General features: G+C 44.8%; 1 protein-coding gene across 3 annotated transcripts in view; it reads right to left on the bottom strand.

The window, feature by feature from the left end:
* ARFGEF2 (ADP ribosylation factor guanine nucleotide exchange factor 2) overlaps nt 1-6282 on the bottom strand; it is a 35975-nt gene extending 29693 nt beyond the window's left edge. For all 3 annotated transcript variants that reach the window (XM_041417782.1, XM_041417783.1, XM_041417784.1), the window contains exon 1: nt 6022-6282. In XM_041417782.1, coding sequence (XP_041273716.1) covers nt 6022-6160 — 139 coding nt within the window. In that variant the 5' untranslated portion in view covers nt 6161-6282. The remainder of the gene's footprint in view (nt 1-6021) is intronic.
* Between the last annotated feature and the right edge of the window lie 11148 nt (nt 6283-17430).

The raw sequence follows: 17430 nt of genomic DNA, 5'->3' as shown, positions 1-17430 counted from the left end.
AGATAGGAAAGCTCAAAAGCACTCTGGAAAGTGCAATTGATAGGAAATCTCAAATGCATTCTGTCCTTTTGCCAGCAGATTTTTTTTTAACTACACTTTCAAAGAGCTCTCATAAAACTGCAGAGACGAAGAAAGTTCCTTTCTCATTTCTCTTGTATTCAGCAGCAGATCCCAAAGATTCTAGTAAGGCTTTTTGAGGACTTCTAAGGTATCACCATGACACACAATACAGAGCAGCATAAGCACCCACTGTGAACACTGACAAACCCACATCTAAACCAGCTCCCACAGTAAGGCTGCACAGCTACACCATGTGTAACACCAGTAGAACCTGCCATCCCACCCTACAGCACGTGCTGCAATACCTGACTCTGCAAATTACCATGCTTACAAATCTTGTTTCGATTACAGGTATTAGAAAATGATCATTCATTCAGTATTTGTACTCCACAACTGTGGAGAGACACCACTGTTTGTGATCAGGTGTCCACAGCTCACATTATTTCAGTGCTGTCTGTGAACCTCAGGAATTTCTTCTGTCTCAGTAGAATCAATACACAAATCATACTAAGGAACAGGGACTGCAGCAGATTACAGGGTTTTGTCCAGACCTGCTTGTCAGTAAATGGCACAGGAATTAATCCTCGCAGCGTGTACTGATTTTGTAAAATTACTACCCACACTGGGTAGAGAAAATGGAAGCAGAACATAGCGAAAACCTGTATAACTATGAGCTGTGAGTAAAAAGCTCCATCCAGGATTACTGTTCCCTCTGCCATATCCACTTGTTAATGAGCATCAGTCTGACATCCCTCAGCTCTCATGGCACACAATCATGCCATACCAACTGAAGTAATGTTACCCACCCCAGAGTCAGCCAGAGAGACACCAGAAAAGTGGAAGAGCCTGGGCTGCACAGTGTTCCCAGCTCTCCTCAAACCCATCACACAACCATACCCAGCAGCTCTAAAGAACAGTTGTCACTTGCCAGCCCTGCAGATGCCAAGCCCAGCATTCAGCACTGAGGCCTGGGGGCTTCAAGGTCAGTAGGAACTTTGCAGCTCTGTGACAGAGCAAAGCCAGCACCACCATCCCCTGATGCTTTAGGCTTCAACTGGAGAGGAGACAACAGAATGGAGGTTTTGGTAAGAAATGACCAAGGTTTTGTGTGCCAAACAAACAACATAAATCTTGCACAGCACCACTTCTTAAACCACTGTGCTTTTCATTCCAGGATCCAGCTGGCATACCAATCAGGTGACTAGTCAGAAATTCAGTTCAACATAATTTCAGTTCAGGCCTTTTGATTTAATTACCTTCCCCATCTTTAACACCATATTATAATCCAAAGAGAACATATGTGACCCACCAATGTATTGTGTCCCTGTTTTGATCTGCCTTGCTCTCAGCACAGCACATTCCCATAGCATCCAGGAACAGCTGCTTCAAACACAGAGTCTTCTGGGTAGCTTTACACCTTCAGAACACTTAGTCCTGCCTCCAGGTTTTGGCAGAGAAAGGCATATTTTAGCTATAGCTACAATCCCAAGCACAGCAGAATGCCAGGGTCAGCAAAACATAATTAATGCTGTATTTCAGACACCCTGTAGAACTACGGTGTACAGAGCTTTTTCTTAATGAAGAAATTTTTCTAATGCAAAAACTTCATTAAGTTTCTCTTTCTTTCAAGATCATTTCCCCCCCATACTGATTGTTTTGCAGAGTAAAAAAGATGTTGAATTTAAAGATTCACAAAGATTATAGCCTTAGGGAGACATGATCATGCCCATCTTTACAGATACTTGTCATAGATCTTGCACTGGAAAAATAATGCAAGAATAATATCCCATATTAGAGCAACAACAGTTTAACTCTCAGAAGTATTCTATAAACAACAACCACAAAAAAGATCTAACCAAGGCCTGACCAAGTTCCCCACAGTTTTATTATAATAAAAGCTTTTCTAAAGCCATATGAAAACATCTTCACCACAACAGTATTTTAATACATAATACTGGCAGAAAAGAATAAATGAAAGGACAAAAGGCAGCTGCAGGCATACTTCTGCTACTTATTGCATCAAAACAGTTTGAAAACCTCCACATCTGAAGTACTCATTTGGTGGCCTGACCATCACAAATAAGTAAAACAGAAGTAGCTGCCTAATTGAAGTCTGCTGCCAAGAACAGCTTGCCAAGCCCTAACCAGACACGGCCAGCTTCCAGAAACCGCCCGCCACTGGTCCTGTTTTTCTCCAGTCACAGGAGTAAGGGCTACAGCTCAACTCCCTTCTGCAACTACAGAACACAGTCCCAGTTTTGGTCAACACCTGGTCACCCCAGCACAGTGCTGACCCTTGACTTGGTGCTTTAGGTACCAGAGCTCCCTGTCCCTCCCACGGCACCTCCTTCAATCAGAAATGTCTTCAACCCCTGTGCTGCCCATCACACCAAAGTCTGGCAGCATTCCTACCAGGCAACAGACCTGGAACAAGCATGGCTTTGCAGCAGCTTCTTCCAGAGTTTCTGGCCATAAAAGCAGGGTGAAGATCACATTGGGTAGCTGTCTTTCTCTAGCAGATGGATGGGTTCAGTTCACTGCTACTGAAAACTACACATTAAACCAGAGGGCATTTGTTACCTGCCTGCAGCTCGATGCCTGCTCTGCGGCCTTAGTCAGGTTTGTGTCAGCGGCAGCAAGCGAGCCCCTGTGCAAAAATGGCTTGTGCTGGCCCAGGCCATGGGCCACGGTCCGAGCAGCAGGGCCAACACAAACAGCAGGAGCAGGCAGAGCTTCCCCAAGCCCAGCCTGCCTTCCGCTCCCTGCAAAGCCCAACAGGCATCGACCACGCGTGGCTGTGCAGAGCCCTCCCGAAAAGGGCCGGGCCAAGCTGGACTCTGCCCTCTGAACACGCTGGCCAAGAGGCCAAACCAAGAAACACAACTTATTGTGGACATGTGTCATTTATACACAGACACTTCCTCAACGTGCAACCAGATTCCTAGGTGAAGGCAGGGTTGAAAAGATTTTAACTTGTTAACAAGCTAACTAAACAAATTCTGTTGCTTACAAAGCTTGAAGATATGTGTGTGGAGCTGCTATCAGAGAAGGCTGCAGAACCAGCGTGGCTGCACAGTATGTCATTAAAAACAGCCCCAGTAGGGCAGGACTAATAGTTTATGTGAGTGACCCAGGTGCACAGTTAGCATTAGTCTAACATGAACTGCTGGGATACAGACTGTCAGTATTCCACTGCAAATTTTTCAGGAGATTTATTAAGAATCATGTGTACCTGGAGCTTTATGTAAATGCAAATGCTTATTAAACAACTACTTTTATACAATACAATGGTCTGTTGAAAAGAAACTTTCTTTAAAACACAGTTTTCTAAAGCAGAGCAGAACAGCTTCTCTGTTTAAAACCCTCAATTTCTCCCAGTCTCTCCTGGGGTTTACTGGCACTACAACTACAGGAGACAACCGTTACACCTACTGATGAAGCAAGAGACTGAATGAAGGAATCTATTCAAACTCTGCTTACTTAACATTAACGCTGTGTATTTCAAAGGAGGGCGTGGAAAAGAGGCAAAAAACCCAAAAAAACCACCACTGTGAAGTGGTTTTGTTCCTTGTCCTCCACACTTGTATTTCTGTCCTACTTGCACCTATGTTACTTCTGATTTCTACAAGATCATGTGTATCTTGTAGTCCAAAACTGGTCAGTATTAGGCCAGTGAAATGACTGAATGACACAGAAAAAGGGGTAAGAAGAATTTAAATTTAAAAAAATTAAAGCAGATTAAAATTAGAATTAAAGAATACTTATATTTCCTACACAAGAGAGACAGCAACATTCAGTAGCAGTTTACTTAGGTTCTTAAATTAAGGAGTTATATGTACAAACCAATACAGAACTCATGTAAGAAAGCAAGAGCATCATTCCCACGGTTAGAAACTTCTGTCTCACCAAACAACAAATGCAAAGCTCAGGTAAGTAACAGAAACACTACTGCAGTAACAAAAGAAAGAAAAGTTTCTGCTATGTTGAAAAGAAAGTTTCTTTTCAACATAGCAGAAGCCATAAAAACTGGTTCATTTCTCTTAGGCAGCTGTAGAATACACCCGTTTCTCCCTACTTGGAAAAGAAATTCATCTTGGACTCCGTCCCAGGAGCAGGTATCAGCTGCACGTGCTCCATGTTGCCTGGTTTACAGCTGGCACAATGCCACAAGGCTCCAGTGGAAACACCACTGCACAGAGAGCACTGCACAGCAGAAGGGGCTTCCTAAGTAGAAAGGGATTATTTGAAGTCTTACCTGGAGAAAAGTGCAGCAGACAACAGCTGACACAATGACCACTTTCATAAATAACTACATTTCTTTCAAACAGAATTATTTTTATTCAGTGTTAACTGGACTTTTTGTTATTATTTACAACACTGAAGCTTCTTTCATCCCTGACAGTTTCTGTAGGTTACAAAGTTTGGCCTGAATTCTGCAGATTGCCAGTAACATTCTCCCCACATTTCCTCACATATTTACTATTGCACAGAGCTTGAAAATTAAGTTGAAACTTTTGGAACTGTCATAGTCTTAGTTAATCCAAAGTATATGCCTAATTAAAATTAAGAATATGGAAATAAAACTGATTTTTTCACTCAAAAAAAGGAAAAAAAAAAGGCTTAACTAAAATAGAATAAAGTTTGGGGGAAAAATCACATGTAAATAAAAGAAACCCCATTCCTGTTAGCAACCTAAAATGATCAAGTAATATTCACCAAACGTAACAGATCCTCCCAGACAGTCATCCAGGCCCCTATCAGCTGGCCAACACAAGGTTATCTCCTTCTGCTGACCTCTACTTTAGCCCAGGGAAGCCCACGGGCTCCTTTTCAAAGCAGGTTTATGATGTGCACCATGACAAGCACCAGCTCCCCTCCCACACACAGGCACAGCTACAACGCTGGCAGGTGCCACGGGGCTGTTGCACAACGCTCTCCCAAAATCTTCACCTGCAATGCCTGAGCAAACACAGACCTTCACCAGGCATCTGACAAGGAAGTTCCATTCCTCAACCTCTAAATATAGTTATACAACAGCAAAACAAGGTTCTCAGCCCTGTAAATGGGTTCAGAGCATGTGGGGGAAGAGATCAGGAAAAGAAACTCATTAGGAAAAGCAGTCTCTGACTGCTGGGGCATATGTGTTTGCACTACAGATCTCCTGGCAGTAAAGACAGCTGGGAGGAGGATAAAAATGACAGCATTTCTTTGAGCTCACTCTGCCCAGGACACAACTTGCACCTGCCCAGCCTCCTTACATACCCAACCTGTCTTTTCTTCTGTCTTGGATACACTAAATGTTCCCAATTCAAAGGAAAATATTGATGGGAAGCAACCAAAACTGAAAGTGTCACTTTTGCAAATTAAGAAAGGGCCATGGAGAACTGCAGCTGCAGTTTATCTTCTCCCTCTCTGTGACACACCACATGCTGCCAGAACTTTCACCACAGAAACCTGAACACAAGCTCGTACTTGCAGATTTCAGGACCAGCCCACCAAATTCGCAAAAAGTGCTTTCAGCTCTGAAAACATCACAGATACTACGTGTACTTGGCCACAATGCTAACAGTCCTCAGCCAGTGCAAACACGACCTGGAGATCAGAGGTCAGTTTAACATCCCCAGAGGCTCCGGGACTCCCCAAGTCCCTAAGAGGGCCTTAAAAACTCTTGTTTCCTAATCCAAAAGCTGCAATTAATTTTCTCAAAACCGAAATGGCAAGACCAAGTCCCTACTGTTTCACACCGAGACTAGAACTTAACAAAACAGGCATTTGTGGGATTTCCCCTGGTATGTGCACGGCCTGTACTGGAGGGAGATCTCTCCGCTCCAAGGTCCCGAGAGGCTCTCCCGCACCCCGCCGGGACGCCAGCTGCAGGGGACAAGTGCCGGAGGGCTGGGCCCCTGTCACCGCCGCGCCCCGCGTGCCCTGTGCGGGCCGGGCCGGGCCGGGCCGACTCACCCAGCGCCACCTGGCAGGCTGTCCGCAGCTGCCCGTGCGGGGGCCGCTTCGCCTCCTTCTCCGCCAGGATCTTCTCCAGCGCCCGCGACACGAACATGCTCTTAGTGCGGGCGTCCTGCTCGTGAGGCGGTGGCTGCATGGCGCGGCCGGGAGCAGGAGCCGGGCGGGCACTCGGGGCCCGCGGCACCACCCGGAAGGGACGCGCCTCCCTCAGCGGCCGCGCCGCCGCCACGGCGCCGCCATGTTGGCACCGTCACGTGACTCGACCCGGCCCTGGCCCCGCCCGCGGGGCCGCGCGTGACGGAGGCGGAGCGAGGGGCGGGGGCGAGGGCGAGGTGAGGGGTGGGGCGAGGGGCGGAGACAAGGGCGGAGTCAGAGGTCGCGCGAGAGGCGGGGCCAAAGGGCGTGGTCAGGGGGCGAGCAGAAGGCGGGGCGAGGGCCGTTCAGGGGGCGGGGTGAGTCACGTGACTCGACCCTGAGGGCGGAGCCTGAGGGCGGAGCCTGAGGCTGAGGGCGGAGGCGGAGGCTGAGGGCGGAGGCTGAGCCTGAGGGCGGAGGCTGAGGCGGAGGCGGAGGCAGAGGCTGAGGCGGATGCAGAGGGAGAGGCAGAGGCAGAGGCTGAGGGCGGAGGCGGAGGCTGAGGGCGGAGGCTGAGCCTGAGCCTGAGGCAGAGGCTGAGGCTGAGGGCGGAGCCTGAGCCTGAGGGCGGAGACTGAGGCTGAGGGCGGAGGCTGAGGGCGGAGGCGGAGCCTGAGGGCGGAGCCAGAGGCTGAGGGCGGAGGCTGAGCCTGAGGCAGAGGCTGAGGGCGGAGGCGGATGCAGAGGCTGAGGTTGAGGCTGAGGCTGAGGCGGAGGCAGAGGCTGAGGCGGATGCAGAGGCAGAGGCAGAGGCAGAGGCTGAGGGCCGGGGCCGTCGCTGCCGGGGAAAAGCTGTAAATTACTGGCCGGGCGGTCGCGTTGGTGGAATGCTCGGTTTTACAACGCTTCTAACCTAAGTGTCGCCATTCGCATTATCCCTGTTAACTCTCACACAGTCCTGTAACGAGGCATGCAGAAAGAGCGTGTCTAAAAGAGCCAAAGTCGTACATTAATGAAGACTCAGTACAAATTAAATTTTCAGTTACAGAAGTTAACCCTCCGTGAATGGCCTTGTACCTAATGGAACCTTCTCCCTTTGCCCTTTGCCTGGGTGAGCGGCTCGCAGGCCGCAATAATCCGTGTTCGCTCCACTGAGGCCCTCCTGGCGCCGGGACACCGCTGCCGCTTCCATGAGTTCACCAAGGTCTCCTTCAAATTCAGATGGCCACGTCTAATGGAGAATGCAGGAGCACATTCAGTTCTCTAGACTGCAGTTTTGTTTCCTTTTTTCAAACAGCAGGACTCCAACTCTTTAAAATGTCGTTAACGAACCTTTAGTGTTGATTTGTCAAGAACTGCAATTTTTCTCCCCAGAACCACTGACAAAGGCTCTGAACACCTGTACAAAGCATCAGTTTAGTGTTATTACCCAGGGAAAATGGACCAGTCCTTGTATTTTCAGACACATATTTTCTAAATGTGCTCCCAGTCAGAAATGTGGCTGCAAACGCAGCCCCAGTGTACACGTCTGGGTGCTCCTTTCACTTGCACTGCTGCACATTGAGGGTAATTCTACTGTTATCACTGAAATTACAGTGATGCAGAAATGACATAACTAAAAGACAAATAAAGCCCTGAATCTTTATTGAGAGTTGCTGACTTAGTTATTGACACAAAAGGAGGCTGTAATTACTGTCAGCAGCATTGCAGAACTAATTAAGCAGCAGAGCTCTTCACTTATTGTCAGCCAAATTATCAGTTCTGATTTTAGGGTTTTTATCGTGGGATAGGATTAGTTCTCAGGAGAGAAGGAAATGGATATTTTTAGAAAATAGATTGAACAGATGGTTTAACTGAGATTTAAAAAATGTTTTCTACCAGGCAAAACCCTTGTTTTTGAAACCATGGAGTAGTGTCTGAATTCATAGGTGCAGGGCTGCACTGAGGTCGTGGTTTGGATTTCAGAGAGCCAGGAGTCAGCAGCAGGCCCCGGTTTCTCTGATTGCCAGCGGCAGTGAAGGGCACAGAGCTGCTGCATGGCACGCTCCCCTGGCTGAAGTTTGGCTAAAGCCAAGGGCTTTTCACCTGGACACCAAATGCACCTGCACATGGCAGAATGCCTCGGTGTCTCCCAGCCCACACAACGTCTCAGCCACAGAGACAGACAGTTCTAAACTCTAATTAGGCCTGCTCAGCACGCTGTGCTCTCCTTACACTGACATCTCTGTGTAGCTAAGTGCAGCCAAAGAACAGTGGGGTTGGTATCATTCTTACAACTATTTTCAAATATTCTTTTCCTCAAAGCATTTTAAAATTACAGTAGCTGATTTCTGAGGGAAGAATGTCAGTAATTTGGCTAATTCAAAAGCGACACAGCCCAGTGCAAAGTTGCTGCTGAGCGCAGCGCCATGCTGCAGAGCGATGCTGCTGGCTGCAGGCAAACAAAGAAAGCAAGCCTTTGCAGGGACAGAAGGCAGACCAAGGGGAAGAAATACATTTATCTGCATGCATGTGCTTGCCAGTGGATTCAGTGCCAATTACCAGAATTGCTATTAAACTGCTGTAAATAGCTCATTGTGGCAAATGCGTCTGTAGTGCGAGACATAAATCATGAGCAAACAATGCCTAACAGGTGGGCAGAGTTCACAGTTTGTACAAGCTACTTCCTTGGCAAGAGGCTTCTCTGGACTTCTGCCCAGAGGCCAGGTGCTCTGCCCTGACTGACAGGACTAACCTCGCAGCACTTTCCCACTGGCGTATTGCTACATAGCTCCTTTTAGGAAGGAAACCACAGTCTAAAAATAGATGCAGAATGGACAGGAAAATTCTTGGAAAACCAGCACTGGTCTGTATAGTAGCTTAGTTCCCAGTCCAGCATTAGCATAGAACTTCTTTTCTCTTCTTCTGCCCATTTTTAATCATTTCCTTCAGGACTGATTCTATTTATTCTGCCTGGCTTCCAGCCACGCTTCCCACTGTCCAGTAATGTACTTATTAGTGGATTTCCCGGGGGGGTCCTCATTTGATTCACTGGCTCAACTGTCTCATTTTTTCCAGTTCAACACTGCATGACCTAAAATCAATAAATCCACATAGTAAAGCGTTCTCCCACCGCTAGCAATATAACTGAGGTAAATCCTGAGTGAGTAATGATGCAAGTATTTATGTGATATTAGCGAGGCATTTCACCATGATTGTATAGACAATGCTCTCCCTTTCATTCCTGCTATTTTCTTCAAATCCCATTCTTAGACCTTCTGTGTCTTCCGACCACCTCACTGCCAGCAGCCTCACACAGAACTTGCACTCCAGCCCAGAGAAGCTCTGTAATGTGCAAAATGGACAATGTATCTGAACAGCACTGTGCAGTGTCATGAGATGAAAAGAAAAATCACTTGGCAGGAGATCTGGAGCTGTTTGTCCACCAAGCTGGGCCAGGCTGGGCAGGAGCTGCTGCTGCCAGCCCTGCACCTCAGCCCTGCACTGCTGCCAGCCCTGCTCCTCAGCTCTGCACCTGAGACAGCCCTGCACTGCTGCCAGCCCTGCACTGCTGCCAGCCCTGCACCTCTGCCAGCCCTGCACCTGAGACAGCCCTGCACTGCTGCCAGCCCTGCACCTCAGCTCTGCACCTCAGCCAGCCCTGCACCTCAGCCCTGCACTGCTGCCAGCCAGTGCCCAGCTCTCAAACCTGACTGCAGCACTTCTGTTCACTGCTGGGATTTACCTTTTGGCACAATATTTTACCTTGAAGTAAGTTAGAAAGGATAATAGCAGTATTTTGAATAACTGAGATTTATACAATTTTAAGTAAATACAAATTAAATTCTTCTTTCCTTCTAAAGCCATCAGGAGAGATCAGATTTGCAGTTCTCTCTCACACAAGAGAACTTGCACTTTCTTATAAAAAAACCTGAAATACATACTTTGGCTATACTCCAAATCTGCAGTTTTCATTTCTTTCACATTTCAAAGCCTGTCCTACAGAATAATTTTGTTAAATCAATTTTGTTTTGACCTTTCAATCAAAAGCAAGTTAGAGATTTTTTTTTGACTTGTCCTGGCAGAAGGAACCAATCCTGAGATCAGCTGTGGTACCAGACTCACATGATGCCATTGCAATAAATCACGTGTGCTGGACAGGAGCAGACACAGACCCTTCAATGCTCAACTGCAGCCTCTATTCCTTGTTATGATAACAAATAATATGTAACCATAAGAGGATGTGTTAGGAATATAACAGTGTTCAGACAAGCAGAGATGCAACAGAAGATCAGACTTTAAATCTAAATCAAAGTGTTCACATGTTCAAATATTATTGCCTTCATGGCCCATATTACTGAACAACCACTGCTCTCACTGATAGCAGCGTGTGTTTCTGATGAGCAGCAGCCCTAAACACAGTCATTTTTAAGAGCTTAACATATTCAGGCTTGAAAATTTCTAACTATTTTCCTTTTACAGTGTTTAGAACCATATCTAAACCACAAAAGTCTGCAATTACCTAAATACAGAGAAACATTGGAAACAACATGTTCTGAAAACAACAAAAAGGGCATTTATTTTTAAAGGATAGCAGTCAGAGTGAAGGAGCAGTTGGGAGAAATATTTTTGCCGACTCCTGCTTTTTCCTGCAGAGTGAGAAGTGTAATTGTTTGGAAAGATGCAAATGCAGTTGAGTAGCTCCCACACCCTGAGGTGCTGGAGAGGTGGAAGACCCGGGGCTGGATAATCACCCACTTGCAAATTTCCTGTCTGAGAGGTGATAATGAGACTTTACTTGCCACACAAGCAAGTGCTAGTTAGAGTTGTGTGTGTCTGAATGGCTGTTCCATGTTGTATCTGTGCCCAGAACAGCCTGCTTTGCTCAGCTCTCTGCTTTTCACCAAGGTAAGTGTATCATGAGGCAGATTTTGTTGACACAAACCTTGTACCCAGTAAAAACAAAGGAAACATAATACTAAGCTGCTGAAGGTCCTGGTTTTCAATTATAGTTGATAACTTCAGTCAGAAGATATGAGTAGCTGTATGAGGAATTAAAATGATAAGTGACCTTCTCTCTGACCTTTAATCTGATCTTTATTTCTCATCATTTCTCGTAAGAAACTCAGAGTGTCATCAAGAAATGTCCCTAGCTTTACCATGCAGTATGGACCTTGTGTGTGTATGTGCAGAGCTCTTCATGTCTTTCCCAAAGCCAGGTCCTTAGCTCCTTCATTCAGATTTAAGAAGGCTTGTTTCCTTTCCTCTCAGCAGGAAAGGCTTCCTCTTTCTGCTCATTACTGAACTCATTTATTCTTGAGTTGCAGTTAGGTATTCTTCAGAGGAATCTCCATTGAGACAAAAGGAGCTTTGTTTTGGCTTATTGTATCTTCTTCCTGTTGGACTAGAACTAAAATGCATAACTCAACAGGTCCAGTGAGCTATCCAGTCACTCTTATTTTATTTAAGCTTCACTTTCTTTGTCCTTGCAGTATTTCCCAAATGCTTTACGACACTGAATGTTACTGGATCAGAAGAAACATATTGAAAAAACGGAAATGTGTGTGTAGAAACTGGGGCTGTGGAACTGATCCTTTCTCTCTCCCTCCAGAGCGGTTCAGTTTATAAAGTGCAAAAATATTTTTCTATGCTATTGTCAATGGAAACTTTTCCACAATCTTCTTGAAAATCTCAGTCTCATCTTTATATTATATCTTTTGGCCTTCTTTCCAAAACCACTGTTTTGTTGCTCTAGTTTTCCCGTGTCTCTGTACTTCATCACTTGAGTCCTGGCCCCCATTTTAAGGAAAGTTACAAAGTGCAAAGGTGCAAAAACTGAGCGGCAATATATTGAACTGGCACAGAGGAGAGAACGTGTTAACTGTCCTGGTCTGGTGTTCTAAGGCAGCATGTTCGATTTGAAACAGAAATGGTTCTGTAATTTCTTCAGCCAGTAGAATGGAACAACAATTTCCATATCATCATCCCAATGCAATGCAGAGGCTCAGCCTTACGAACCCACCCCTTTCCACCCTTCAGCAGGCAGCATTGTCAGTGAGTGCAGCTGGCGTGTTTGTGTGAGCCCTCGCACAAGCGTGCTTTGCTGCCCTGTGCACACCAGACAGAAACCAGCCACAGCCCACACTCACATACAAACCACTGCCTTCTACCCCTGGAGAGGAGCACAGGAGACATGGGACCCTGCGGGGACTTTGGTGCTGGAGCGATGGCAGTCCAGGCCCAGTGCAGGAGAAGGCTTTGTCTGCACACTTCTAAAGAGCTGTTCTCTCTCTTTGTGCTCGGGAGAAAGCAAGCATAAAGACATTTTGCCACCTTCCCCAGGGACTGACAGAGCTCAGGGCTGCTGTCAGAAGTCTCCAAGACTCCCAGAAAAGTCTGAATTGTGGTGGTCCATTTGAACATTTGGGACTATTGATGTAATAAAACACCACAGAGGTGAGCAATGGATGTAAAGCTGTAAAACTGTCTGTGCAATCCAGTTCAAAGCATCCTGAGAACAGGAAAGAACATTCTGCTTAACCCTGTACACGTTATACTCACCTCACACTAGGATGTCCCTATGAGCAATAAAAGCCAAACATTGTGCAGGCCAGAGACAGATACCTATGAGTTTGGTAAGTAGTTTTTGTTTAAACAAAGCATTCTCTATCAAATTATCTTTCCTTTTTCCCCTGAAAAGCAACCTCAGCATAGCATTGAGTCTACAGTTCCATCTTCCATGGCAAAGCACACGAGCCTCCTCCTCACTCTGTTACTAATGGCTTCATGTTAGATTTGTGCAGCATTTACACTGTAATTCAAATGAAATTGTTCTGTGATTCAACGAGTGACACTATCAGTTTAATGGCATTTTTATTGCTACACTTTTCATGTTTCTTCACAAAGATCAACCAGGGAAAAAGAAAGAAGCCTGTTTTGAAAGTATCAATAGTACAAAAAAGTGTGATTCCCCTTCCCTAGAGGGACTGCTGTAGTTGATTAGTATTCTGTTAGAGCTGGTGATGATTTCCTAGAGCGTCTTTCTCCCCCTACACTGTGAGCTCACAGCCCATGCACTGACCTTATACAAGTGGTTGTAATTCCTAGGACTGCATCCAGTGGTGATGCAGGCACTTGTGCAAGGCTGTAGTTTCACAAATGGCTTTAAACTGATCTGCAGATGAGTTACTGCTGAAGGAGGCAATCCCATCCTCTCCCATCCCTGCCCTTGCCACAGGACTGAACTCCTCCCATGCCTGCAGTAACTCTTGGGGGTTGCACACTGAGCTTGTCAGGGAGCAAATCTGGCTCAAAAAAGGATCTTTTGTTTGTTTGCCTTCCAGTTAATTTGAGCTGGATCAGCTGATCAGTTCCTGATCCTGTTCACCACAGTGTCACAAAGGAAGTGGTGAAAACATGCAACAATGTTGAAAGAGAAAAAAGGGTAGCTCACACTTCAGTTAAGTTCAACAACAAAAACACAGTCCACGCTACACAGATGACTAAATGTTTCCAAGTTACATGAATTCAGCCTTATAGACACAAAATGTGTGCACTGCAATAACCATGGAGAGAGTTTTATACTGGATACAAGATGCACAGGGAGCTATAAATTATGTATTATGACCAAGCTGTCTATTTTGTGCAGATGTGATATGAAACTGGCTCAGCCCTTCCTTAGCAAAGATCTTTAGTTTATCAAATGCAGACCTCCATCACTCTTAGTATTTAGTGGAGAAGAAATCACATATCATCTCAAAATGCATGTTAGTTTACTCATATACTCCAGTATTAAAAAAACCCTGACCAAAATTGCAGGTGCAGACAATAAATCCCAGAAATGACATTTCTGCACAGCTGCATTTGGAACACGAGTGTCAAAGACACAGGAGATGCAGCAGTGCGTTCTGTGATGTGTGCTCCTCTTCCTCACACAGCACATGGAGTGGGCCCCAGCCCAGTCAGTCCCTCAGGCATGGTCTGATCTTTAGTGAGAGCACCAAAACTCCTTCAGCTGGCAACAGACTGCTGAGCTAGTGCCAATCCCTTGCCCTGAAATCATGCTCTATATCTTCAACAGCACTGAGGTGCGTTGGGAAAAGCGAAGAATAGAACTGGAGAAAAGAAGAGCAGGTGGATAGATGCCACGTAGTCCAGGTGTATTTATGTGCCATAAAACATTCTTTTCTATGATCTCCAGCTCTCTGTTCCATGCAGAAGATTCTTTCCAGCTCTAGTTGTGAAAACAGCACGAGTTTTGAACTGGCCACAGAATTCCAGCCTCCACCTGCTCATGACAATTTCTATACATTGGTTGTGCTGACAGAGAGGTACGTGGCTTTTCCTGTTCAATGTACTGGCAGAGGAAATAATGCAAATGCAGTCAGGAAGAAGCAATTTATAACAAAACAAAAACAAGCATTGTTCATGTTATTTTTACTTCACTTACAGAGAACAAAATACAGAGAGTGAACCTTTGCTTGATTGTATTAGCGCAGGGCAAATACTTATTTGCATACAATCTGCAAATCTTCCAGCAGCCTTTTTTAGTACTCTCCCAAAAGAACACATTTTGTAAGAATGTTAATTTGTCAGAAAAAAGTGTAAGGAGTTGCAAACTTGTAAATGGTCTCATATGGGGAAAAATCACTTGGAACGACCCCTGTTTAATTGACTATTTAATATCTGACAAACTTCCAATTTACAAAAGAAAAAAATAATTTGAAAAAAATTTAAAAATCATCCTACTTCAAGCATATTGATGTTTGATACATCTTCTTTTCTTTAGATAAAGATACCTGAGCCTGTTTTCAAGGCTATGCTTCTCCATGGTTCTCTATGCTTTAGAGGGTAAAGATCAGATCATATAGCATTATGTCAGGAGTAATTGAAACACTTTCTGCACCTGACTTAAAAACAAACTGCTTAAAACTACCCTGGATTGAGAAGGACCATTTGATTAATTAAACCAAAAATCTTCTCTCAGTTCAAGAGCTCAGTGAGAACCCTTAATTACATAATCAAAAATTATGTCAGGAAAGAACATAATGAAAACCTAATTATGCACTTTTTAGTATGTGATTAGTTTTAAGTAGGTGGGTAAGATTGAGGAAGAGAAAAAGAGGGGAAATATGATTAAAGAAGTGAATCAGGCAGTGGAAAGAAAAGAAGTATCAGAGAAGTGAGTAATGGCAAATACAGCCTTCTGCCAGAGTCTCTTCCAAAACCAAAGGGTTTGACTTGAATACAGAATGTATGAACTAACACACGCTTCTTCTCCAATTATGTGTGTTTAGGATTTGACACAAATCTGAAATCTATGAAAAGGAAATAAGCTGCATTTCCAATTAATTAGTGAGTTCAATACCAGGAATATTTTCGAAAAGTTTTGTCCATCTCCCCTGAGCTCATGGGAAGGCTTCAGCTCTGCATTCTCATGGTGTTGTCCCTCTGCCAAGCCAGACACTGATGTAACATTTTACAAAAGCTTGTGTGCAGGACCTGTGATACAGTTTATAGTATCTCCCTCTTTCTTCTCAAATCCAGAATCCTTTATGGCATGGAGTGCTGTTAACCTTCAGTTTTCTCTAGGATATTAGGGTTCCCAAGTAAGTGGGGACACCAAGGAGAAGCACAAGCCTCAGTCACTGCTGTCCCATGGCACTCACAGGTGGCCTGACAACCCCACAGGTAAAATCTGAGTGCTGGCTGGAATCTCGTGGGACATTGTGGGGCCCCTTTGAGTGGGCTCTGTTTTGCCCATATTCACAGTGTCCTTGGGCAGCCACATGGATCTCAGTTTCCCTGCTTTCAAATGGACTTAATACTTCTGTCCTTTTACCACACACTGTGTCTAAATAAGTGCTTTCAGAGTTTAACTGAATGTGTGCATTATATTATCTTCTAATCACAGAAAATTCCATCCACCCTTCCTAGCCATTCTTTTTCTTTGTTCATCATGTTCCCTCTAAGTCTCTATTTGTTCCAAGTCACTCTGCTGTCAAGTTACCTGAGCATCTTTATCTTAAGCCTATTTTTAGGCTGATGTTAAAAAGAGAAATGCAAATGCTCTGCTGGCAGTCTAGGTGCCTGAAGAGTTGGAAGCTAAGAAATTATTTCTGCAAAGCTCACTGCAAACTACCTCCATATATCTTGCTTGAAGATTAATAATTTGTAGAAGTCAAAGGGATTAGTTCTTAGCTAGAATAAATCAGCAGTGGCTTTAGCAACATCAGTTATCTGCAATGAATTATATAGGGACAGGTGAAAGTTGATTCATGTCTGCTGCACGCAGGCCAGAACCTGATTTTAACCACACACATGGAAATCTCTATTAACTACATTATTTTGACTGAAGTTTCTAGAAATACTCTGTCTATCTACAGATGCAATGTTGGAATTTAAATTAGCTGCTGCCATTCAATAAACAGGTGCTGGAGTCAGGGTTTATTCTCTGCTCAGCAGCAGCATTTCCAAGCTCTGTGGGAGCAGCACAGAACAGGTCCCTGGCACACAGACTGCTTTAATATCTCACACAAACCTTTTAGCGCTGTCTCTCAAAGCATCTAGTAGAGCTACAGGTACAGGGAAGTGAAAGAAAGATGGTTAGCTGTGCAAAATGGCTTCAATATGAGGACAGTCTAACAGGTTAGAGCATTTTAACTTGGTGTGGAGAGCACTGAGAGGAAATAAACTGAAGGTCTGCAAAATCTTTAAATGGTGAGTAAAGCATAGACAGTGACTGAGAGGTATTGTTTGCAGTTATGAAGTTAAGATGCAACCAAGAAAATTACCAGGTATAAAGCAAAAAAAAAAAAAAAAAAAAAAAAAATTAATATAGTAATCATTAAATGCGAAAAAAACTTCTAAAGGATTCTGGAAAAGGCAAACACCTTGTGTGTCAAAAGAGAATTTGATGGGAAATATGCCCATTGTTGCCTAGTAAAACTGGTCTAGATACAACCTCTAGCTCAGGAAATTCTTCAACTACCTTAAGCCAGGTATGTCACATGCAGACTTGAGTGCCAAAATTGTTTTGGGAACCACATTTCAACCAACTCACTGATTTCCCATGAGTCTTTGGGCATTTCTTTAGGGAAGTTTGGACACTTTTTAGGGAAAAGGGCTGTGGACTAGTAAATGCTGAACGAAAATGGTAAATGTAGGGTGCCCCATGGACATGGTGTACCCAACCTGGAACCAGGGTACCTGTGCTCATAGGGGCAACCCCTCTCTTCTGGCCTGCCTTACTGCAGCATTTACTGGTTGCTGTGCAGTTCCAGGCAAAGCTCATGCCCGGCTTTAAGCTTCTCTTAAAGTTGTCTTGCCATACTGCCACTAAAATCAGAGGAA

Source organism: Onychostruthus taczanowskii, unplaced genomic scaffold (assembly GCF_017590055.1).
Source record: "Onychostruthus taczanowskii isolate IOZ18803 unplaced genomic scaffold, ASM1759005v1 scaffold57, whole genome shotgun sequence".
Lineage (NCBI taxonomy): Eukaryota > Metazoa > Chordata > Aves > Passeriformes > Passeridae > Onychostruthus > Onychostruthus taczanowskii.
Note: the sequence above shows the minus strand (reverse complement) of the source record. Positions and strands in the feature narration are given on the sequence as shown.